The sequence below is a fragment of the Mustela nigripes genome, chromosome 1 (assembly GCF_022355385.1).
Source record: "Mustela nigripes isolate SB6536 chromosome 1, MUSNIG.SB6536, whole genome shotgun sequence".
NCBI lineage: Eukaryota > Metazoa > Chordata > Mammalia > Carnivora > Mustelidae > Mustela > Mustela nigripes.
In genome coordinates this window covers 19,262,876-19,288,915 of record NC_081557.1, presented here as the reverse complement: position 1 = coordinate 19,288,915, position 26,040 = coordinate 19,262,876, and the positions used below count along the sequence as shown (strand labels likewise).

General features: G+C 37.4%; 1 protein-coding gene across 2 annotated transcripts in view; it reads left to right on the top strand.

The window, feature by feature from the left end:
* PDHX (pyruvate dehydrogenase complex component X) overlaps positions 1 to 26,040 on the top strand; it is a 71,904-nt gene that overhangs the window by 41,548 nt on the left and 4,316 nt on the right. For both annotated transcript variants that reach the window (XM_059405906.1, XM_059405897.1), the window contains exons 6-10: positions 6,803 to 6,983; positions 8,547 to 8,694; positions 15,909 to 15,967; positions 19,951 to 20,109; positions 24,272 to 24,336. In XM_059405906.1, the coding sequence (XP_059261889.1) occupies positions 6,803 to 6,983; positions 8,547 to 8,694; positions 15,909 to 15,967; positions 19,951 to 20,109; positions 24,272 to 24,336 (612 nt within the window). The remainder of the gene's footprint in view (positions 1 to 6,802; positions 6,984 to 8,546; positions 8,695 to 15,908; positions 15,968 to 19,950; positions 20,110 to 24,271; positions 24,337 to 26,040) is intronic.

Genomic DNA, 26,040 nt, shown 5'->3' with positions numbered 1-26,040 from the left:
AATTCCATGGATTTGTAGAAGATAACAATGGAGCAGAAAAAACCTTGAGGTTAGGAGATAAATTAATAGGCTTATAAAGTAATTCAGGTGAAAGATAAAAAATGCTTGAATGTAGGTCAAAGAAGTAGAAGGGAGATTATTGACCTAGACAGTGTTGTAAGGACAGAATCCAGAAGCTTTCATAAAGGATCAGATGGGGAGCCTAGACCAGGATAGCAGCAAATCAAGGAATGAATTTGGGATTCTGGTCCGGATAATGAAATTTTGGCTCCATAAGTGCAAGTAAGGGCTTTGGGAAACTGTTTGTCTTGGTGGATTGAGTGATGTGTTACCTCTGAAGCCTGTCATCAGAGCGGACAAGCCCACAGGCATAAGGATCAGTGAGGTGAAGGTTATTTGCAGGCGATATTTTGGGAGTCGAGAGGAGGTTTGATAGGTAGTAGAGCAGTAGTTATAATTGAAATAATCAGGAGGTAAACATTTAGAAGGCAACTTTTCTTGTGTTGGAGGATATCTAGGAGCTGGATAAAAAGTTAAGGTATAATCCGAGAAAAATCTTGAAGTCGGTTATTAGGTGATATTTTAGAAGGCAGTGCAGTGGTGTGACAGCAAAGGAATGAAATAGCCCTTCCTTCCCTTCGCCCTTCTCTTGCCACATGTTTCCTATATATCTATGACGAACAAATAGCGCTTTTTTTAAAAACCTGAATTGAAGTTATAATAGTAATGTAATGTTTATTAAGGAAAACAAAATGGTATTGTCTTGCTGTATACCCAAAGGAAGCACTATTAAAGTAGAGTTATATTTTTAATATTTTTGCCATCTTCCTCCTCCTAACTTCCAGTTTTCTTTCCTGTCCTTATTCTTTAACTCTGCACCAGAAGAGAGTCAGCCTTTGGTCTTCAAAATCTGACACATTACCAAAGATTTCATGAGAAAAGTTGATCCTGAAGGCATGCATTATTTAGGATTTTTGCTTTGTATACTGCTAAAGATGCCTGTGTTTTAAGTTTAATATTAAGGTGGACTTCGGGAAAATACTTTGGCTTGCTGTCACCTACAGAAATACCATCTTCTGATAAGACTGAAAAATTGCAGGCTAAGCTTCCCCCAAAATACCTCAGCACAAATTCTTGAAATTTGGAGGGATGTCTTTGCTCCTTCCACTGTCAACTAAAAATGCAAGCAGAATTAAAAAAATCAGTTCCAACTGCTGTGGAAGTGCCTCTGATCTATTGTGTTTATGAAGTAAACTCAGTGTTAGGGTTGCTATTTTAAATGTTGCAGCAGAGCAAACATATTGCTGAAACATATTGCTGAGAATGTATGTTGCACAAAAGCATACAGACCTGACTTTGCCTTTTATGTGATTATTTTAGGAAAGCTAGTGCAGGTCCACAGTTAGAAACAGAATACATTTAAGATCTTTGCCTGTAACCTAGTATCTTTTGTATATCTATGTCTTAAGTCATAGCTGTAGCTAATGTTTGTGTTTATATCATAGCATGAAAAGCTCTGATAGGTGTGACAGGGAAGTGTGTAGCATGTTTGCAGTGGTGTTTCTTTTTAAAACTAAGTCATAGCACACCCAAATGAATTACTCTCTAAGGATCCTCGTAGAAAAGGTTCTACCCTGAATGAACTACCAGGGTTTCTTCTGCTTTTGTGCAGAAGTATGTGGTTTATTTGTTTTCCTCCTAATTTTTACAGCTTTCAGTGCCCACCCAATTCTTCATGTAGACTCTTACTCATTATTTCATGGACAGAAATCATTAAAAGCATTCTCTGCATTATAGAAACTAAATTGTTGGCTGTTACTAAACATGAATGAATATTTATACTTTATGACGTATGTAAATGTAAAATCAGCAGTGAAAGTTTACTGTGAAGCAGTGGCCAGAATTGATTTCCTGTTTACTTGGTTATGATTATTGACTTCTCCTTACTTTTATTCTTTAGAGCGTTTATACCCAGGAATCTTAATTACTACAAGAATGAAGCCAAATTGCCTATTTCTTGACAAAATAGTAAATAGTAGTTATGCTGTTAGTGAAATAAAAATGTGTCAGTTTAGTGTGAGCAGTCTTTTCTTAAATAGACGTATTCAGACAACTGTTATTTTTGTTTATTTTTAACTCATGCCTGAGAGTAAACTGGTGATCCCCATATAAAGAAATAGGGCGTGGACGCCTGGGTGGCTCAGTGGGTTAAGCCTCTGCCTTCTGCTCGGGTCATGATCTCAGGGTCCTGGAATTGAGTCCCTCATCGGGCTCTCTGCTCAGCAGGGAGCCTGCTTCCTCCTCTCTCTCTCTCTGCCTGCCTCTCTGCCTACTTGTGATCTCTCTCTCTCTCTCTGTCAAATAAATAAATAAATAATAAATAAATAAGTAAGAAAGAAAGAAAGAAAGAAAGAGGGCGGGCTGGGGGAGGGCGCCTCTGTGGCTCAGTGGGTTAAAGCCTCTGCCTTCAGCTCAGGTCATGATCCCAGGGTCCTGGGATGGAGCCCCACATGGGGCTCTCTGCTCAGCAGGGAGCCTGCTTCCCTCCCCTTCTCTCGCTGCCTGCTGCTCTGCCTACTTGTGATCTCTGTCAAATAAATAAATAAATCTTAACAAAAAAAAAGAAATGGGTGTGTTTTGGGCATGACATTCTTATGCTAAACTTTAATTTGATTTAAAACCCAGATTAGTAATAGGTTTTGTTAGATGTATTTAATTACCTTATATAATGGAAAGAGACTAGTAATGTTAGGCTATGACATGTAAGAGCTCTTAAAAGCTAGATACCTTTTGTTGAAAGCATTTTTTTTCTGAATCAACAGAATATATCAATGCTTATTTTTTATATATCAATGCTTATTTTTTAAGGATTTTATTTATTTATTTTATTTTAGAGAGTGCTCAAGCAAGCACGTGGGGAGGTGGCAGAGGGAGAGAATCGTCAGTCAGACTCTCTGCTGAGCGCGGAACCCAGCATGGGGCGCCATCCTACCACCCTGAGATCATGACCTGAGCCGGAATCAAGAGTTGGTTGCTCAGTTCACTGAGTCACTCAGTCGCCCCTCATTGCTCATTTTTTTTGTTTATCTGGCTAGGATTTTAGCTTATGGCATAAATCCCCAGAAATGTTATTGGCAGCCATTTATTTTACATGTAAATATTATCATAATTAACTGGAAAATGGTGCTTTCGGTTGTAAATATGAGTAAATTAAACATTGACTTCCAAAGTTGTCAAAAGCCTTAACAGTACATAAGGTCATTCCCTCCTAGGCCACGTACCTCCGCCTTGCCCTTATTCTTTGCATTTCCATCACCATGTTGTGGCACCTGCTCCGAGAACCAGCACTGCCTCCAGTTACGCCTGTGCTGATTTTTGTGTCATGGGTTGGAGGCCATGGTCAGGAGATCCTACATTTGGCTTTAGATGAGGTAGATCACATTCTGTTGCTCAATCTCAGACTTAACTGTTAATCTTAGATGTACTGCATTCTATCCCAGTCTGTTCATGTGAGAAAAAAAAATTGATCTGACTCTGCCTTGGTTTATATTTGCATGCTGTGTGCACAAGTATGAGAAAAGTAGTAGAAAATGCACAAGCTCTGGAGTTGGCCACACCTGGGTTTGATGCCAGTCCTGGCTTCATCTTTTAACCCTCTCCTCCTTCTGCACTGCTCTTTCCACACTGGCCTGCCTTCTATTGTTAGAAGCAACTGTATTTTCCCTGTCTAGATACATGCTTTCCTAGGTCTTCTTGTGGCTTCCTCCTTCAAATCATTCCACACAAATACCACATCCTCAGGTCCTGACCATCCATCCTATTTTCAAAGAACCCCTCCTCTCACCTGTCATTCATGTCGTTATTCTGCTTTATTTTCTTCATAGTGTGTCATTATCTGTCGTTTGTTTGCCTGATTAATATAGACTGTTCTGCAGAATAGTGTCTTGTTTAAACCCTCTATCCTCCACACCTAGAGTAGAGTAGGTGCTTGAGAAATTCTAACTTATACTTGGAATTTAACCTCTCTGAGCCCACTTAGTCACCAATGGATTGGGAGTAATAATACCTCCCTTACAGGGCTCGTGTAAGATGCATAAGCACAATACAAGCATAGAGGCTTATTTTCTCACTTTTACTCCCCTTTCAATGCTTATTAGGGATCCAAGATGGTAAAACGTTTAAGAGTTCTTCGCCAATCTGACCTCTCTTGTTAAATGTCAGCTATTAATTTTGAAACAAGTTAGTTCATACTTAGTGTTAATTCCATGTGCCCCTTTTTGGACCAGATATAAAGCATGGACTCTCCTTCCTAAAAATGGTATGAGTACACATGGGGGGATTCCTCTAATAATGTGCTCCCAGTTGAAACATGTCTGCCCGGGTCAATTTTCTATTACTGCAAAACAAATTACTACACACATACCAGCTTAAAACAGCACCCGTTTATTATCTAACAATTCTGTAGGTCAGAAATTGCGAACCAGAATGGCTGGGTTCTCAGCTCCTGGTCACAAGGCTGAAATCAAGGTTTTGGCCAGGACTAGGGTCTCATCTATTGGAGACTTCTTTTAGGCACATGGTTGTTGGTAGAATTCAGTTCTATCAGAACTCAGTCTATCTATCAGAATCCAGTCTTTCACACTCTGGCCCCTGGTTGGCTCTTAGTTAAGGACTGGTGCCAGCTCCTAGAGGCCGCCTTCAGGTCCTTGCCCTGTGCTTATCTTCACAAATGCCCATAGGCTCCTCTAGCGCCAGCGGGAGAATCTTTCTCCCTTCAGGTCTCTTCTAGGAATTCCTGGTTTCTTTTAAAGGGCTTATCTGATATGTCTGATCCCACCGGGGTAATTTTACCTTTTGCTTTTTGGTGAACTTAATGCCATCTGATTGAGAACCTTAATGATGTCTACAAAGTCCATCACCTTTGCCTTGTAATGTAACCTAATCAGGAGCTTATCCATCATACTCGTAAGGGATTATGTGGGCTGTGTACACCCGGTAAAATTCTGTATATACAAGAATATTGGAGCTGTCTGATAAAGTTCTAGAACCTAGGTGAGGTTGGGTGTGCTGAGGTCCAGAGCCGATGACCAAGAAAGAATTCTTGAGACATCTTTGGTGCAAAATGGTGGTTTATTAAAGCACAGGGACAGGACCCGTGGGCAGGAAGAACTCCTGCCCCAGGTTGGGAGCGATGGCAGGTTCTGTACCCTGCGGTTGGGGAAAGGTGAGGGGAAGGGAGGTTTCAAAGGAGTTTTCATATGCTAAGGAGGGCCTGCAAGGTGCCAAGATATCGGAGGCCTACCTGAGGCCTTGCCCTTGCAGCTTGGTCAATGCTGTCTTTAGGCCAGCCATTAACATCAAGATAGTTGGGAGATTCTTGGTGGGATGTCACAATCCTGCTATCAGTCATCTTTGTTAGTGAGATTTAGGTTTAGAAGAGATTTAACTATATTTATATTCCCTTCTACCTCAGCCTCCTTCAGTTTTGTTTATGGAGGGGAGGGTTTGAGGAACTGAGTTATTTGCCTCTGGAAATTGTGCTATTGATAAGGTAACTTATTTGTTTGTAGATCTCTAGGACATTTGTAAACCGAGGGAGACTCCTGTCTTGCAGGATTGTGATCTCTGCAAGTTAACTATTTGTTTCTAGTTTATGGCAGTCAGGGGTGCCTGAGGAATTACCAAGGGGAGTGGGAGCGGATGGAGAGGGGGTGCAAGGTGCCAGCTTTTGCTTTGTCCTCAGCCAGCCTCCTGCTCCCTCATCATGTCCATCTCAGAATTCTGCCTACCATGTTGCCATAAGATATTAAGTAAAAGGCTTTGTTTAGGGGAGGTTGATTGTCATTTCAAATATGCCCAGCTTGCTAGGTTTTCCCCCTCATAATTCTTTTGATAAACAATAATAATTAAACTGTGTTTGAGAAGGTTAAGGAATGTAATTGGCCTTTAAATTGTGTCACCATGATGTTTTTAGATTATGTAAAACCCTTTAAAAATTTTTTTAGATTAAAAACACTTTTAATCTGTAAAATGTTGTTTTTGGAAAGGGTTCTTTTGAATTGTCAAATATTATAATTTTTGTAAAAGCCATTTTGTTTAAGAGAATGTATTACTTCATACCCACTATAACTTAGCATAGATTGAAAGCTTCACACACACACACACACACACACACACACACACACACACAATAATCTAATTAAATCCCTTTAAAAACCAAAGATACCTTTAATGCAAGTTAAGTCTATTACTAGTTTAGTTACCTTTCATTCTGAATGATGCGCTGGGTTAGGTCTATTTCATTAGATGGTGCTGACAACATATTGAGCAATTCAAAATGGTGTGATATCCTGGCTATAAACAAGGCAATCTGCACTAGAAAATCTAATAATTTAGTAAATATCCTAATAAAGTTGTGATAAATTTGATGTTTTCTAAATGCCATGTGAAAGTTATTTGACTAGTATAAAGAACAAGAGTATGGTTTATGAATTGTTCATCTATCAGATGATAGCCCCCCTCAAAAAAAAAGATTAATTTCCTTTTTAAAGATACCTACACCCAGTACTTTGATAAATTTGAATGGTTGTTTGGTTTTTGAAAATGTCCAAATATTGTAGTGGGTGAATAATATGAATCAGTAGACCAGATAAGATTTGCTTGCTTAACTCAAGCCATTCATTTTGCATTATTTTGGCCTTGACATCTCTCTAGTTCAGTACCTTCTCTCCACAGCTCATCTCTGCTTTCTAAACACTCTGTTCCTTGTTTCTAATCATGATTCTGTATCTCTTATCTTAAGGGATGCTCTCAAACTGGTCCAGTTGAAAGAAACGGGCAAGATTACTGAATCCAGGCCCACCCCAACCCCTCCAGCCACTCCCACAGTGCCTCCACCCTCACAGGCCACAGCCACGCCACCGCCACCATATCCACGGCCAATGATCCCACCACTGTCAACTCCTGGACAACCTAATGCAGCGGTAATACCATTTGAGTAGACTCAGTTTTTTCCAGACTTTAGTGAGAAAGAAAACAAGAGCCATTACTATCTCTTAACAAGTGATTCTACTAATCCATTTTACTAGTACCTGAAAGTGATAAAGAGGAAATACTCCAGATGTTTTGTTTTTCGCAAACTTGATTTGTTTGTATGTTGCTGACTTCCAAATTCATTGCTATATATGTATGTTCTGTAATTATGATACTTTTCATGTAGCTTTTCTTGGGTGTGGCACTATTAATGGGTAGCTGCCACTAGCCCTCTTCTGTGGCTGTTTGATTCTGACTGAGAGAATGGATAGTCTCACTGTTAGAGACTGCACTGCTAGACATTCTTTTTCGGATACAGGCAGTGTAACAACCCTTTTTTAATGTCAAAATATTCCATTTTTGCCTCTTTTTACCTCATTCTCTTAGTATATTTCATGTCATTTGCTTCAGAAGAAATGCAGGATAATCAGGTTTGTGGAAAAACTGAATGGGCACTTGGGAACTAAACACACAAATGTATCCTCCTCTTTCTTCTGGGGAAGTATATCCCAGTAAATTTCAGAATAGTTGCAAACAGTATAAATTTCTTGGGAAACAAAATTCTTTAGTGTAAATTCATGATTCATGATAGCACATAGAAAACATTTATGTGTAATCAGATCTTCTATTTTTAAGAAGTAGATTATTCAAATTAAGAACATAAACCTGACTTTGAAATTTTTATGGTATATAGAGAGCATATATTCTGTTGGAACAAGTTCTCTGCCAACCTAAAATGTTTAGTTTTGAAAATCAGGTGTATTTTCAGCTGCGTAGTTATTACTCTGAGGTGATTTTGATCTGGTCCCAGAATGGCGTGAAGGTCAAGGAAGGGATCACATGTGGTTTAAGGTCCATCCTGCTTTTGGTAAAAGCTTCAAGGAACAGAGAAGAAAAGCTGCAGTATAGAGTTATAGGAAGATTTTATTATCTCACCTATACTTTATATTGTGAATTTTTAGGAAATATGATACTCATGTAATTTCTTTTAAAATTAACAAACCAAAGAAGAAATGGTTTGGCAGATTATCCAATATATTGAATTACCTTTTTCTACTGCAGGCCATTTGTAAGTAAGAATTGTCTGTTGCTGTTTGTTGAATTATTGTATGCTTTGAGTTTTATTAAGAAGTGATATTTGTAACAGAAGCTGCTTACAGGCGGTATGAGTGTGTATCTATCTCTCTGTTTCTGTTTCACACAGACACCCGTGGGAGAACTATTCACGACTTGGGAGATTTCTTTTTGATCATCTTAAACATAGTAACATAAGATGACCCATTTATAACTAAAAAATGAATTATACTATTTTCTACAGTTGTGTACTATAAAATTAAAACTCTTTGGATTTCTTATATTCCTCCTTATACTAAGAATTTTTACTTGTACTTTTCCTATAGTAATTGTTAATTATTACCGAAAGCTAAGTCACTGAGACTAGATTTTAGTTATGGAGTTTGTTTTTTCCATTTCCATATTTATGGTTTAATGAACAGATTGCAATTTCTTTGCAGGGCACATTCACTGAAATCCCTGCTAGCAATATTCGAAGAGTTATTGCCAAGAGGTTAACTGAATCTAAGAGTACTGTACCTCATTCATACGCTACTGCTGACTGTGACCTTGGAGCTGTTTTAAAAGCTAGACAAAGTCTGGTCAGAGGTTAGTAAAGTTACATTTACTTAATACAATACACATGAAATCCTTTACTTTATAAAGGTACATTGTATAACTTTTTATTTCAGTATCATCATCTGGGTGTATTTTAGTGCTAGAGAAAAGAATTGGCTCACTTTTCCTATGAGAAACAAACTGGTTCCATAGTACTGAGTAAATCATGCTTTTAGTATGATATCTGAACAAAGCAGTAATTATTAACATTTTAGAAAGTATAAAATCCCAACTGATTGAAGAATGCTTTAGATTTTACATAGACCTTAAGATATTCCTGTGCTTTATACAAGTTTTAATTTTTTATTTCTTCTTCCAAGTGAACTTCCTGGTTATGAAATTTACCTCCCAGCAGTCAGTTAAAACTAAGGTTGCTGGGAGACATACAAATTTTTTCTTTCTTTCTTTCCAATCGGTATGGCTTTTATTTCATTTTCTTGGTTTATTGTACTGACTAAGACCTCTGGTACATTAATGAATGTCAACGGTGAAAGCAGACTTTTTGCCTTGTTCTTGATCTTAGGAAAAACATTCATTCTTTAATGTCAGTTATAGGTTTTTGTAGATTCCTTATTTTAGGTTGAGGAAATTTATATTCCTAATTTGCTGAGAATTTTAAGCGTAAGTGAATGTTGAATTTTTTCACTTTGTGCATCTTTTGAAATAATCTTTTCCTTTTTCACTCTGTTATTTTGGTCAGTTATATTGGTTAATTTCCAGATGTTGAATTAACCTTGTATTCCCCAAAATCATTAATTTTCTCACCTATTTCTTGATCTCATTTTCTAAACGTTTGCTAAGAATTGGGGCACCCAGGTGTCTTAGTTGGTTCCTGGCTCAGTGGGGAGCCTGCTGCTCCTGCTCCTGCTCCCCCTGCCTGTGCTCACTTTCTCTCTTTCTCTCTGTCAAATAAATAAATAAAAATCTTTTAAAAAAATAAAATTTTGCTGAGATTCATTATATCTGTGTACATGAGAAAAGCTGTAGTTTTCTTAAAGAATTTTTTTTAAGATTTTTTTTTTTTTTTAATTTATTTGACAGACACAGCAAGAGAGGGAACACAAGCAGGGAGAGTAGGAAAGGGAGAAGCTGGCTTCCTGCTGAGCAGGGAGCCTAATGTGGGGCTTGATCCCAGGACTCTGGGATCATGACCAGAGCAGAAGGCAGATGCTTAATGACCAGACCACCCAGGCACCCCGTAAAGATTTTTTTTTTCCTGTATTTGTTACCAGGTCTCGCAGAATGAATTGGGAAATGTTCCCTTCTCTTTTATTTCCTGAAAGAGTTTGGGTAGCATTGGTTTATTTCCTTTTTAACTGCCCAGTAGAATTCACCATTGAAGCTCTCTAGGCCAGTGATTTTTTTTGTGGGGAGATTTTTAAATATGAATTTTTAAAAATAGGTGTAAGTTATCTGTTTCTTCTTGAATGAGCTTTAGTAGTTTTTGTCTTCTAAGGAATTTGTTTATGTTATCTAAGTAATGAAATTTACAGTAGTCCCCGCTCATCTGCAGGGAGTACAGTCCAGGACCCCCAGTGGAGGCCTGCAACCCCTGATGGTACAAACCCTGTATATACTCTGGTTCCTCCTCTGTTTACATACTTAAAAGCTAGACACAGTGAGAAATTAACAACAATAATAAAATAGAACAATTTTAATGATAATGCTGTAATAAAAGTTAAGTCAGTGTGGTCTCTCCGTCTCTAAATACTGTATGGTACTCACTGTTTTCATGATTCTGTGAGATTACGTGCCCATGTGATGAGATCACATGAAGTAAATGTCGTAGGCATTGTGACATAGCGGTAGGCTACTGCTGGCCATCTGGTGGTAAGTCAGGAGGATCATCTGCTTCTGGGCTGCTGTTGACCATGGATTACTGAAACTGTGGAAAGCAGAACCATGAATAAGGGGGTCTGCAGTATTGGCATAAAGCTGTTCATAACAGTACCTTATTATACTTCTAATGTCTATATAATCTGAAGTAAGGCCCTTGTTTTCAATGTTAGTAATTTGTGTCTTCTTACTTTCTTGATCAATCTGGCTGAAGATTGCTCAGTTTTATTGATCTCTTCAAATAATCTGCATTTGATTTCATTAACTTTCTCTATTTTTATAATTTTCTTCTCCTTGATTTCTGCTCTTGACCTTTATTACTTTTTTCTGTTTGCTTTCGGTTTAATTTGCTCTTTTGTTTTCTGGTTTCTTAAGGGGAAAGCTGAGATCAATATAATATAATAAACCTTATTCCTAACATAAGCATATAAGGCTTTCAGGGTCCCTCTTGGCAGTACTTTAGATGAATGCCACAAAATTTGATGTGTTTTATTTTTCTTTTCATTCAGTTCAAGATGTTTGCCATTTTTCCTTGAGATATCTTTTTTGATCCATGAGTCATTTAGAGGTGTAAGTATAGTTTCCAAATATTTGGGGACTTTTCAGCCTTTCTTTTATGATTTCTTGCTTAGCTACATTTTGCTTAGAGAACACTGTATTTATGATTGAAATATTTTTAAATTTTTTGAGATTTTATAATCGTAATATGGTCTATCTTGATGAATGTTTCATGTGTAGTCGAAAAGAATGTGTTCTACTTTTTATTTTTAAGATTATTTATTTATTTGTTTATTTGAGAGAGAGAAAACAGAGCAAAGCAGGAAAGAACATGAGTCAGGGAGAAGGGCAGAAGGAGAGCAAGAAGCGGGATCCCTGGAGCAGGGAGCCCTATTCGGGGCTCAAACCCAGAACCCTGGGATCACGACCTGAGCCAAAGGCAGATGCTTAACCAACTGAGCCACCTAGGCGCCCCTCTACCTTTTTTTTTTTTTTTTTTTTAAGATTTTATTTATTTTGAGAGAGAGAACGGACAAGCAGGGAGACAGGGAAAGGGAGAGAGAGCAAGAAAGAGAAAGAATCTGAAGCAGGCTATGCACTGAGTGCAAAGCCCAACGTGGAGTTTGAACTCATGACCCTGAGATCATGACCGGCGCTGAAATTGAGTCAGTGCCTAACCTCCTGAGTCACCCAGGAGCCCCTGAAAAGAAAGTGTGTTCTACTTTTCAGGAGTGTTTTTTGAATGTCAGGTGAAGTTGGCTGGTAGTGGTATTCATGTCTTTTATGTCCTTACTGACTTCCTATCTGTTCTATCAATTCTTAGAAGAGTGTTGAAACCTCCAGTGGATTTGTCTAATTCCCCTGTGAGCACTGTCAGTTTTTACATCATTTGGAGATCTGTTTGGAGGCACATCACACCGTTAGGGTTTTGGTGTGTTCCTGATGAATAGATCTGTCATGGAATATCCCTGTCCACTCCTGGGGTAATCTTTTTTTACCCCAAAGCCTTTCTTATCTGGTTTTGCTACAATTACTCCAATTTTCTTTGCTTAATGTTTTTAAAATCTTACATCTTTTTACTCCTAACTTATCTGTGTCTTTATATTTAAATTGACTCCTTGCAGATAACACATTATTTTTCTTTGTTTTTTGTCTAATCCTGTACTGTCTTTTAATTAAATATTTAGACCATTCTCATTTAATAATTTCATCCTTTCTTTCGCTTTGTACTATTGTCCTTTGTACCATTTGTTCTTTGTCTTTATTTGTCCCATCTCTTCCAATTTTTTCCTATTTTCTTGCCTTTTTTTAGATTGGTTATTTTTTAATTTTGATTCCACTTTAATTCTATCTTACTTTCTCTCTTTCTCTTGTGGTGGTTTCCTTAAGGTTTACAATATAATTCTTTAACTCATCATGATTTACCTTCACATTTTTATCACATCCCTTCATGTATAATGTAAGAACTTTACAACAGGACATTACATTTTCCTCCTTCTACCCTTCGTATTCTTATTATCATGTTTTATTTCTGCCTATGGTGTAAGCACCAGCATATATGTTTGATTTTTTTTTTCTTTAGCAAATTAGCTGTGTTTTAAAGAATTTTAAAAATGAGGGACACCTGGGTGGCTCAGTAGGTTGAGCATCTGACTCTTGATTTCAGCTCAGGTCATGATCTCAGTGTCTTGAGATCAAGCCCCAGGTTCAGCTGTATACTGAGCAGGGAGTCTGCTTGGAATTCTCTCTTCTCCCTCTGCCCTTCCCCCCTGGCTTGTGCACTTGCTTGCCTGTGCTCGCTCTCTCTCAAAAACAAACAAACAAACAAACTAACTAACTGCGTTTATCCTGTTTGGGTTTCTCTCAGCTTCTTGGATTTTTGATGTGTTCTCTTTCATTAATTTCGGAAAACTCCGAGCCATTAGTTTTTACAGTATGTTCTGCTCCATGTGTTTTCTTTTTGGAACTCTTGATTATAAATGTTCAACTGTTTGAATTGTCCAAAGCTCTTAGATTCCCTGTTCTTTTTTTTGTTCATCCTTTTTTTTCCTTTGTGTTTCTGTTTGAATAATTTTCATTGACCTAATTTCAATGTCACTGACTCTTTTCTCAGCTATGTTTAGTCAGTGAAGCCTAACGAAAAATGATTTATCTTTAATTGTGTATTTTTTCCTCCTAACTGTCCATTTGAATGTTTTTTAGAGTTTCCATCTCTGCTGATATCCCCATCTGTTCATGGGCATTGTTCCATGCTTTGTCCCATACTCCCGCACTCTGACATGTGTTTATCCTTCTTCAGAGGGGAATCATCACCCTTGATTTTCAGTCACTTGTTGGTCTTGTAACCTCAACTCCCTAACAGACTCAAAAGAAGTTTCGATTTTGTAACTTCTCCTGCTTTTTCCCCCTACTCTATTAGGGTGGGAAAAACATTCTCTTGTGGCTTTCTACATCTTAAGTAACAACAGGACTGATTATTTCAATTTAAATACAGACTTTGAAGAATTCATATGAAGACAGCCTGAGAGATTTTAAAAGTTAAAGGAAATGAATGGAAAGCTTGCCTCACAGAAAATTAACAATATTTAAAAAGTTTATCCTAAAAGCTCCCCTTACAAGCTTTAAGCATACTTGCTTAGTCATGGTATAGAGATCGTTAAGGGAATAATTTTTCTGGTTTCTTCCTTTCATGAGGCAGGAAACAGTACTATTTCAATGGAGAGATGGATTAATTTAGTATCTTTTCATGGTTCAAGTTTGGTATGTCCTTGCAGCTAGGAAGTTTCTAGGGGGTCTCCAAAGAGCCCACGTTATTTGTCTCCAATCTTCTTTCTTATATAGTTATGTAACATTAGATAAGTATGTTTACAATATTTTGTAATGATTTGCAAATGAAAATATTTAATATTCCCTTAGAAACTACTTCCTATTCTTCTCAATCGTGTCACCAACAGTCTCCTTACTATTTGGAAATTTCCATAATAAAGAGTTGACAGTAAAAGATCTTGAAAAAAAATCTCCTTTGTACTCTTTTGATTTCCAATGCCTGTTAGAAATGTTATGTGAGAAATTGAACATATAAGTCAAGCTTCTGATGCATCAGGATAAGAGGTAGCATTTGGAGGAATCATCAGCATATGGATGGTATCAAAACCTTGGAACAGAAGGTTCTTGCTTGGGAAGATGCCACCATTAAGAGGAAGGGACAGAAAATGAGTGAGTGGTAGAGAGAAAGAAAACCCAGGAGGGTACCGTGACATAGAAGACAGTAAGAAAAAGTGTTCGACAATGAAGAAAGTGATCAGCTCCAAAGTACAAAATGTTGGATATGATGAGGACAGAGAATTTAGGTGAGCATGGGGACTCCAGCAGTATATAGGGAATCATTAACTGTGGGGTGGTTTGGGAAGTCTTCACTGTAGATACCTATAGATATAGATAAAGTACGAGGGAGGGTGAGGGAGACACAAGAGGTAGGCATAATGAGGTCATAAAATATGTCCACATATTTGAATTTATGCAGGCCATGTCTTTTATATGTTATCATTAAAATTCTGTAAGCTCTGGGAAACTACTTATATTTCTACTCCTAAAAGGGTTTTAAACAAGCAAACAAAAATATTTATATCTCTGGAAATCTGAATTAAAAGAGCTATGAATTAGATGAGCAGGTGGTGGTTACCATGACTGTTTGGCAGTATTTGGGTTTATGGTAATTCATCTAATGTCTTTCTGAAATCCCCAGCATGCCTTTGTAATGAGCTATTGTTCATGTAAAATTCCATGATACTATAGTAACAGGATTTGTGTATCTTGCCATATACCATTGACTAGATCTTGATCTTAAAAATTCTTTTTCTAGAAGCTTTTGCAATAGAAAATCAAGTGTAGTTTACATTTTTCAACACTTTCCTACCCATTGGGAAAAGCAAAAGTGTATATCAGATGCTTTCATTATGATCAGCTCTGTGGGAAGGGAGGGTAGCTTAGCTTTATCTTGAAATAATTATGTATACTGGGAGGAAATTGATTCAGATGGAATCACCATACAACTAGACAGAAAACCTCGTCTTGTTCATTGCACTAGGATCTGTGCCAGCATTGCTTCATCTTTGGCTTTTACTATATATCCTGTTTTGTTAAGTGAAAAAACAGCTTGGTGGTCTTAAATTTTTTTGGTACACACTTCATTAGTAAAAAATCTCTCTCTAGATTCAGGTAGATACATAGATAGGTACAGATATCTTTAAAATGACTGTAATGTTACCACTGTTCTACTATAATCAGTGTATCATAAAACATATGCAGAATGAAGACATTTGGAAAGGGTGAGAGACAGTTGAATCACGGTAGAGACCATTTGTGTTTTTAGAGACATAGAAGTGGTTCTTTTCTTTCTAACTGGTTATAATGTGTCAAGTTCTCGAGTATATCTGAGTAGTTTAAAAGACTTGTAATTCAGAAGTAATCTTTTACATTTATGGTCAATATTACTTCTGCAGAATCTCATAAAAGTTTTTCTAATCGGGACTTTTTTTTAAAGATTCTATTTATTTATTTGACAGAAATACAGCAGGAGAGAGAACACAAGCTGGGGGAGTGGGAGAGGGAGAAGCAGGCTTCCCGTTGAATAGGGATCCCAATGTGGGGCTCGATCCCAGGACCCTGAGATCATGACCTGAGTGGAAAGCAGACACTTAACAACTGAGCCACACAGGCACCCCTAATGAGGGAGCTCTTAACTGACTAAGCAAACAAAAACCTACAATATTTTTCACTATAATTCGTTAATGAACAAGTTGGAAATCCTAATGGCCATTGTTAAAGTTTCATTATGAATGCTAATTTTGATATGCTTGTTTTTCTTTCAGATGACATTAAAGTATCAGTGAATGATTTTATCATCAAGGCAGCAGCCATTACCCTTAAAGTAAGTAGCAGACCCTAAATCATTTTGGCTTATACAATGGTCTCATGTCTTGGGATTTTTATATGATAAATAGAACTGTCATTTTTAAGTCACGAAAATTAAGTAATTTCATTGCTAAAAATACACCATTTAATCTCACTCCCTCAGTTTTATACACGAAACTAAGAATCAAGGGGGCTATAACTAATTATAGTTTATTCAGCAAATACTAACTGATCCCCTGTTGCATGCTGAGTACATTATAGGCATTTAGAGAAACGGTAGTGAACGAAAGTGGACATGTTCTCTGCTCTCCTGGAGCTTATAGTATAGTTGGGAGAGACCAGTAGTTGTCAGATAGTGAAAGTGTAGTGGAGGAGGAGAAAGCAACCCTGCTGCAGAGTAAGTCAGGGTGTCATGGTGCACACAGTTAGGCAAGATAGGCCTCTCTGTCACAGTGGTAACTGAGTCAAGGCCTGGAAGAGAGAGCTATCAGAAGAGTGTGCCAGGCGGAGGGAACTGCCCACGGAGGCTGGGGGGAGGGGCCACTGCCTTTCAGACCTGGTGGCCAGCAGGGGATACTGTTTCTGGAGGAGAGGAGGTAGCTGAAGGGATTAAACAGAAGAAAGAGGGAGGAGTTGTGCTGCCAGAAGCTGGTAAAGCCTTGGCAGCCGTGGTAAGGTCTAGGGATTTTATTATGAAGGAGAGGGGAGGAGCCTTTGGAGGGTTTTGAGAAAGGATTGACATCCTACTTAAACTCGGAAAAGAAAAAGGAGGGACTATTCTGGTGGTTTGTGGAACACAGCCTGCAGGGAGGCCAGGAGGCAGCAGTGCGCTCCCCTGGGAGGCCATGGATGGCCACAGTGGTTTGGGCTAAGACAGCAGCTAGTGGTGAAGCTGGAGTGAAGGCGGGATTTAGGATACATTTCAGAGGTAGAGCCAAAAAGATTTGCTGATGGGTTGGCTGTGGGGTGTGAGAGAAAGGACCAGGACTTTGGCCCAAGCAGTGGGAGGGATGGAGTCCCGCATGCTGACGTGGGGAAAGTGGCAGAGGAGCAGGAGGCTAGAGTTGGACTTGGATCTGGAACCTGGGCTTCTTGCTTTCTTGCTCTTCTCCATTTTCTGTCCTTTCTCTCTATGACTAGGCCATTTTTCTGGTTCACTGCGTGTTAGGTGCTATATTTAATATATATATTTATAAGGAATTTATTATTTCTTGAACAGTACAATAATAGAGAATTTTAAAGTCCTGCATTTTCTTAGCCTTTCATATCTAAGTGTTCATATGGCTTTTGTCTTTTGAGCAAATAATATTTTGAATTATATTAGTGATTTTCTAATTATGAATCATTCTTGTCCTCCCTATGTGAATCTCTAGTGGTTATTACATTTCATTTCATAATTTTGTATCAGGAGCTGTAAGTAATTATAATTTATATTTTGTGCTTTTCTTTTTTAAAATCAATGTCTTCTTAAAGTGAATTTGGGTACTTCCTCCTTTCCGTTTGTTGTGCCCAAATTTTGAGACCCCCCCAAAGACAACCACCAGAGTCCAGAGTCAAAGCCAAACAGCAAGGGTCGTTTATTACGAGTTCGAACCCGGACCTCCGCGCACTCCTTGCCGGTGATGCTAAGAGGTCCCGAGCTCAGGATCACAACACTTTTTATACACTATTTTTGGGGAGGCGGGGACTTAGCATACATCATAGTATCTTGTAACAAATCACCACATACCGCGGGAAAATCAAAAAGGAACTCTATAATATGACTGGCGCGCTACAGAGCGGGAAAAGCCTGGGAACGGATTATTGGTTAGGGCAAAGGGCTCTTCAAACAAAGGGTCATTCTTCAAACTGCTGAGTTGGCGCCACTAGGGTATGTGTCACCTCAGGATTGACCAGGGTCTTCCTGTCAAAACGCGGGGCACCAGATGGTTGTTATCTCTAGGCCCAGAGCCGGATGGGGGGGTCCGGGAGCAGTCATTATGTTACGTCCAATTCCGGGTGGGGGTTTCTCGGGAGTCAGATGGCTGTTATCTCTTGGCCCAGAGCCGGGGGCGGGGTCCGGGGGCAGCCATTCTGTCAGGTTCAATTCTGGGAGGGGGATGTGTGGTTACAGAGTGTCTATAGAAAGTCTGCTGGTATTTTTCCATCTTTTCATGGGTTAGCAAGGGAAAGTACAGAAGCAGAAATAGCGGTAATGGTTATAATTTAGGCATCTCACCTTTCTCTGTGCATATTTCAGTATTATAACGGTTTTTATTTCTTGAAGCTTCATAGAATCCACCAGTAAAAATATCTGAAGCCTAGTTCTGTTTTGAGGAGGGAGCTTTGACAACTGCCTCATTTTTCCCCATAATTATTGAGCGTTTAATTTTCAGCTTTTTCTTGAATCAATTTTGGAAACATATATTCCCAGAAAAATCACTCATTTCATCTGGATTCCCAAAAACTTGCTAGCCCAGAGTCATTTAAATTTGCTTCATACAATATTTTAATATAATAATCCTCAACACTCACATTGTTCTCAATTCTGTCTTGCTCTTATTATTACGCATTTGTGTACTCAGTTCATTTGTATTGTTGCCTTATGTATTCCTTCCATTATTTCCTTCTGCTTTAGATCGGAATTATTTTAGACTTTGGTTGAAAATACTTTGTTAGGAAATGGGAATGTGTAATTATTATAATTTTGAATATGAAAAAGAGGTTTTAAGAGTATAAATGTTCCTCTGACCACAACTGAGGCCAGATCCCGTAGGTTTTTGTTGCATAGTTCTGAAATTACATTTATTTGCCAGATATTCCTCACTTGGGAGGGTTTTTTTTTTTCTTCTTTTACTTTAGTGCTCTCCATGAAGAACTTAAAATCTTCTCGGGGTTTGGGACTTCACTGTTTATTATTTTGACATAAATGAGCTTTGCGTACTTTGAATGAACCAGCTGAACCTTGAGAGATGGAGAACTCCATGCACAGAGCAGCTGAAAGCAGTGCAGTGGAGGAGGGCCTGGGTGGCTCAGTTGGCTGAGCATCAAGACTCTTGATTTTGGCTCCAATCATGACCTCATGATGTGAGATTGAGCCCGACATACAGGGCGTGGAGCCCACTTAGGAGTCTCTCCCTCTGCCTTCACCCCCGCCCAGGACTCGAGCGTGTGCTCTCCCAAAAAAAAAAAAAAAAAATGCAGTGAGAGCGAGCATAGCAGGATGATGAGAAGCTGGAGTACAGTGGGGAATGCATCTCCAGGGAGTGGTCAGTGTACAGTTAGGTAGGCTATTACTAAAGCAAAGAATTTTTGAGAAGAGAAATTAGTTTGTGCTTTCTGTTTTTCACCATCATTTTTTCTACAATATTTGTACAGTACATACCGTCTCCAGGAGTTTACTGATTTCTTCTGCTCTTTTCATCCTCTGTGTAGTTTTGTGTATGTTCAGTACAAGCATGCTCATACATTTATCTTATGTTCATGAAGCCTAAGAAGTCTTTCTTCAAGAGGGAAGTCACTTATTAAAGGCCGGATGGATCTTCCAGGGCTATACTAGAAACTTGGGCTTTCTACCTTCCCAGTGGAAATAATGTGGTTGAATTGTTACCCTGTTCCCTCCCTCTTCTCCTCAAGGCCATCTCCGTCAGCATAAGAGACAGGAAGTATAACAAACGTCGAATGCTTTTTAGCAATCAGGTTGAACAAAGGGAGACCTTTTTTTAACCATTATTTATTGTAAGAGATCAAAACACGTACATTAGCGTTTCCTCAACCTTGCTTCAAAAAACATGGTATGCCTATTCTTCCCAAACATAGAAGCCGTTTAACACAGAGATCCGAACCATTGTTTCAAACCAAATCTTCATTTATTTGCTTCTACCTATGCTCACTTTCAGAAATGCATAATAATGCTATTTCTCTGAAACCACCTTGGTCTAAAGCTGCTTTTTAAAACAAACAAACAAACAAATAAATCTGCTTCTTTAGAATGACATGTTTTTTCTGTTTGTTCCCTAGCAAATGCCAGATGTTAATGTAAGCTGGGATGGAGAGGGCCCAAAGCAGTTGCCCTTTATTGATATTTCAGTGGCTGTGGCAACAGATAAAGGTTTAATTACACCAATCATAAAAGATGCTGCTGCTAAGGGTATACAGGAGATTGCTGACTCTGTAAAGGTATGTCTTAAGAAATATTATGCTTTTGGAATGTTAGTATTTACTTTCTGGTTAAGTTGTGGCATCATCTAGTCACACTGTGATGTATTTCCAAATGATCATCAGTCATATATGAAGGTTTTTTAAGTTTTAACCTAGGTATGACCCACTTTAAGAACATTTAACCATCGGGGCACCTGGGTAGCTCAGTGGGTTAAAGCCTCTGCCTTCAGCTCAGGTCATGATTCGTTGGTCCTGGGATCGAGCCCCGCATCGGGCTCTCTGCTTGGCGGGAAGCCTGCTTCCTTCTCTCTCTCTGCCTGCCTCTCTGCCTACTTGTGATCTCTGTCTGTCAAATACATAAATAAAATATTTAAAAAAAAAAAAAAAAGAACATTTAACCATCAAGAGTTCAGAAAAAAACATACAGATAAATGAGGATCAACTGTATTCAAGTTATAGGTGAATGCTTTATTTCCCAAAGTCTAGAATTCAACTCTAACAAGGATATTTTAGATGGTTTTAAAGTTAAAGCTGAAACCATATTCCTATGAAGGTGGTAATGGAGAGACCTCACTGTTCACAGCTTTTTATTCTTCAAATTTGATTTCATTCATTTCCTCTCTAGAATTGAGACCACTAAAGTACTTAATATTATAGAAGCAAAAGTACGGAGTTTTTCCCAAGTTTCTTTAAAAGCAGTTTTTATAGCTCCCAATATGGAGGAGTCCGATTTCCCCCAAAATATTCCATTGAATCGGCAGGAACCAGACAGTAGGTCACCTCTGACAAACACTATAATTTCCAAAGGTACTTTTTTGACAGAAGTATCAGCTCTTATAGTGTTAGAACTGAAAATTTCAGATTCATTTAGATAAGTGATTCTTTTCTCTTTCATTTACCAAAGACCAGTTGTATATATAGTAGATGAAAAGTTATAAGGAGGAATTAAAAGTAGAAGATAAGATTTCTTTGGAGAGCTGACAGTATATACACATATCGATGAACTTGCTCAAAATACATGAACACAAATTAATCTACTTTTAAAAGCATACTGTTGAATTTTCAAGTTAGATATAATTAAGGGTGACCTTAGTGGAGTAGACATTTTTAGATCTTCACTCCTCTTTGAAAAGATTTGCAGTGTGTTTTTATAGATAAAAATGTAACTTTTTCTTAATTGGGTGGTGGTATTAATTTGACTGATTGAAAAGTCAAGTAATTAGATTGGTTAATAAGATAGTTATATGCCTTTTGTTCATCAAAAGTTTTCAACAGCAATGAGAATTCATGTATTTTAGTGTTTTTGTGAAATTCAAATGAGATCACATTTAACTATAGAGTTAGAATTTTCTTAAATATTTATATATTTTTCTTATTTTTAATATTTGCATATTTCATACATAAAAATTTTTTAATTAACCATTTCAAGATGATTTCTTTGATTTTGACCAATTTATTAATTTTAATATGATAATGCATAGTCTGTTCCTTGTATCCTGGAAGAACCTAGGTTGAGGTGGTAAGGAGGCAGCATGAGCAGCCTCTGAGCGATGAGAAGGGCAGTCTTAACCCTTTGGAATGTTCCAGGGCCTCTGGTGGTCCTCGAGGCTTTCCTCTAATTCCCAGCAATCCTGCGCTCTGGCTACTCTGTGCTTCCCATTCTCTCTGCTTCTCTCTCCCACCCTGCTGCTGGTGTTTAACACTCCACTCTTTCTTGTTCCTGGGATATACCAACCATTAGGCTAAACACTTTATTTAATTCTGTTAGCCCCGTGTTATAGTGGAAACCTTAATTTCCCCATCTGAAGTTGAGGAAACGAAGTTTTAGTAAAAGCTTTAGCAAGTTTGCCCAAGGTGATCCATCTAAAAAGCAGTAGAAGAGAGGATTTATTTAAATCTGGGTGTTTCTCAGTTCAGGTGCTACTTTCTGAGGTCTTCTGTGGCTTCCATAGCTTAAGTAGCTCCCTGGCCTTACCCTGTTTTTTTATTGTATGCCGTTGATCAGTCTTTGAAGTTACCTTGTTTATTTGTTGGTCCTTCTCTGCTCCCTTCTGTCTGACCTTGAGGGCCTTGTTCTTGCCATATAACCAATTCTGCAAGAGTGCGTGGAAGGAAGATCATAGATGCTCAGTGAATTTATTTTTTAAATTTTCAATAAAAAATGTTACTAAGATTAATTTTTTAAGGAGTTTGTGGGTCTCTGGAACTCCATCCGTGGACCCAGGTTAAGAATATTTGCACTAAGTTTTTACTTCCTGACCATAACAAGCCTCAAGGATGTCATTATGTGGTGCCAAAGTCATGTCTCAACTGAGTTCAAGTTTCTAGTCCCTAAATAAAAAGTAATACAATAACAAGCCTTAGAACCCATGTTATTCTTAATTCTTCATTAATTATAACAGTCTTAAAAGACAGAGGCAAAGTTTTCCTCTGTTTGCACAGTAAATTTTTTAAATGAATTAATAAAGAATGTGTATTTGCTGGTCATCTTGTATTACATCCTTTCAGCTGGAGGCTTGGGATAGCATATGCTTTGATTTTAAGTGTGCATTGCTGGGAAATCCCAGTGAGAATTAGCGATTTTCAAAACCAGTAATCCTCCTCAGAATTATTCTTATTCTAAGCTTTTAGAATTCATTGGTAGGAATATCCTGCTTGATGTGTTTAGGATCTACAGAGTTTTGTTTGTTTGTTTTTTCTTTTCTTTCTTTCTTTCTTTTTTTTTTTTTTTTTTAAATGTGGGCTTGCAATCCCATCTTTTAAAGAATGTCTGTGTTATTTGCTTTTAGCCTGGTAACAGCAGGTTTGTTGAGATCATGTGCCTTTAAAGAAATGCCTTTCAGAGTTCATATGATACATGTCTGTTTATATCATGTGAGCAGTCACATTGCTTAAGGCAGAAAAAACACATTTGTAGATTGTCCTATTTCTGATAGTCCAAGGACCACACAAGTCTAAATTCATCTTTTCAGTTGTCATTTTGGATCCAAGTAGTTTTATAAATAACTGCATCCAGATAACTACATCTGTCTCAACTGTAAGAAAGTCACAGTGATACATTGAGATCATTTTTAGAATGATCTAAATGACTTTTAAAAGTCATTTAGAATGACTTTTTAAAGGATATTTTTGGTTTTCAAAAATTAAGTCCTCTCTGGTTTAAAATTGAACAGTTTTCAACGGTGATTGTAATTGTACTTATGTTAGCTGTATAGAACAGAAAATTAAGCATCAGATTTATTTCATCTCCCAAAATGACAATAGTTTAATTTTTTTCTTCCACTCATGAATTAGTTCATTATTAATTTTTCATATGTAATGACTCAATCTCCGTTCCTTTGTTTTTGAAGCATTAAAAAATAAAAGTTAACGTAAGTGTGATTAATTGCAAATGCAAGTAAAGGAAAATTTAACTACTTAAGGTCACTCTCAGAGTGTCTGTCTTTCCCTCTATCGGTTTTAGAAATCAGTTTTGCTAAAGTGATAAAAAAATTACCACATTCTTCTATTTCTCGTGGCAGTGCAAATTGGACTAGCTCATTCAGGAACTGCCTCAGTTGTAAAATTAAGAACCAAGAAAATGTTTATGTACTAGGACTTTGTAATTCCACTTCTGAAATTTTATATGAAATAATTGAAAAACCAGCGAACCAAATTAAAACACTGGGGACGTGACTGAATTGTGGCAGACGTAGCATCTTTAGAATGTTTACAACTGTCTGTAGTTATGTAGCTATATTATATGTGAAAAAGAAAGATGAAAACTAATACATTGGTTGTGGGATTATTGCCATTGAACAATTATGTAAAAGCAATCAGGTGGACAAGAATGGCTTCATGTAATACCGTGTCTTACAAGAAAAAAACACTATAGACACAATAAATTTCACTGTTTCTATAGAAAACACTGAAGCATTCTGCATGGTAGTGAGGTACAGAGTAATTCTAGTACTGGAAGAATTTTTAAAGGAAAGCAGTTTTTGTAGAGTATCAATTTACAGCGTTAGCTTCTTACGACTATCTGCTCTCTAACTTGTTCATTTTTTAATTGTATTAGAGAAAGTGAAGTTAAATCAAGGCACGTGAGAGATGAGTGTATACCCTCTACAAATATTTTAAGTGACAACAGGCTGTAATGTGGTGTTGGTTGGCATGCTGTATTTGTGTTTTTCTTTCCCAGGTCCTGTCGAAGAAAGCAAGAGATGGAAAACTGTTACCTGAAGAGTACCAAGGAGGATCTTTCAGGTAATATTTAAACTCTTAGTTATCAGTAGCATCAAACAGGTATCTAGGAGTCTGTGTCACTTTTGAAACACTTTATTTAATTGAAGCGACCTGTCAGGGCTCGTAGGAACCCACTAGGATTAGCTAGTTAACCCATTCAGTTATTCTCAGAATGACTTCTAGGTTCTGAAGCTTTAAAAAAATATATTTATAAATATAATAGATTTATAAACCTCAACTTTTTCTATTCATGATCTCTTATTTAAGTTACTTTGAAGGAAAATATTAACACATAGAGCCTTTAGTTATCATCAGCTCTATTTTTATTTTGAAGTGTCACTTATACACGGTGCAATATACTGAGTACAGTATGAATGTTTCAAGAAGTGGAGAAACCTGTGTAACCAACCAAAGCAGGATATAGACCATTACCAGCATCCCAGAAGCTTCCCTTTCCCCCTTCCTAAGTATCCCCCTTGCCAAGGTAACCACTCTTCTGAAAATCATCACCGTAGATTTCTTTTGCTACCTTTTATTTATATAAATAATATATATTCCTTGGTGTCTGGCTTCTTTTACTCAGTATTAATGTCGGCAAGATTAACCATGTTGCAGTATGAAACAGTTGTTTATTATTGCAGTATATGGTATTTTATAGTATATTGTATACGTATGCCATATTACTGTTGGGCATTTGTCTTTGTTTACAGTTTGATGCTGTTACAAATAATGGCACTGTGAACATTCTTATTATTAGCATCTTATGGAGAATATATTTGTTGTATAGACTTGCAAGTGAAATACCTGAATTAAAAGTGTTAATGGATAATGTCAGTTTTCCATAATGGTTATACAAATTTATACTTCTAGCAACAGTGTATCAGAATTCTCATTGCTTCATATTCTCACCAATACTTAGTATAAATGTTGGTTTTAAATTATAACAGTTGTTGGGGTGTGTAGTGGTACTCTTTGTGGTCAGGGAAATGCAAGTTAATGATGTTTAATACTGTTTTCATTTAATAACCTTTTGAATATCTGGTAAAGTTATCAGATAAAGTACCTGTTGATGTCTTGTGTCCATTTTTAAAAATTATATGTAGGAATTCTTATTTTCAGATACACAGACCTTTATAGCATACATATTACTTCAGATATCTTTTCCCACTCTGTCCCTTGCCTTTGGAACTTTGTTTATGGTGTTTTTAATGAACCCAAGTTCTGAACCATAATGAAATTCTATTAGTATTTTTTTAATAGCTGGTACTATTTGTTTTATGTGTGGAGTTATTGCCTGTCCCAGAATCATGAGGTTATTTTTCTGTGTTATTTTCTAGAAGCTTTAAAACTTTTCACATGTAGATCACCATCCATCTAAAAGTGGATTTTGTGTGTGGTGGGAAGATAAAGGTCAAGATTCTTTTTTTCCCCTATATGGATTTTACGTTGACCTAGCATCACTTATTGAAAAGCTTACTCCATAACACTGAGAAAGTGACTGTGTATGTTTGGTTTGTTCTGTGTTCTGTTTTCAATTGACCTATTTGTCCATCTCTTGCTCAGTACCACTAGCTATAACTTTTAATATCTGGTAAGGAAAATCTTCTAGTTTAGTTCACCCTCAAGACTCTCTTTTATGTCTCTTTCTTTTTCCAAATGAATTTTCAGAATCAACTTACCACTTTCCATATACAGACACACAGAAACCTTGCTGGAGCTTTTTGG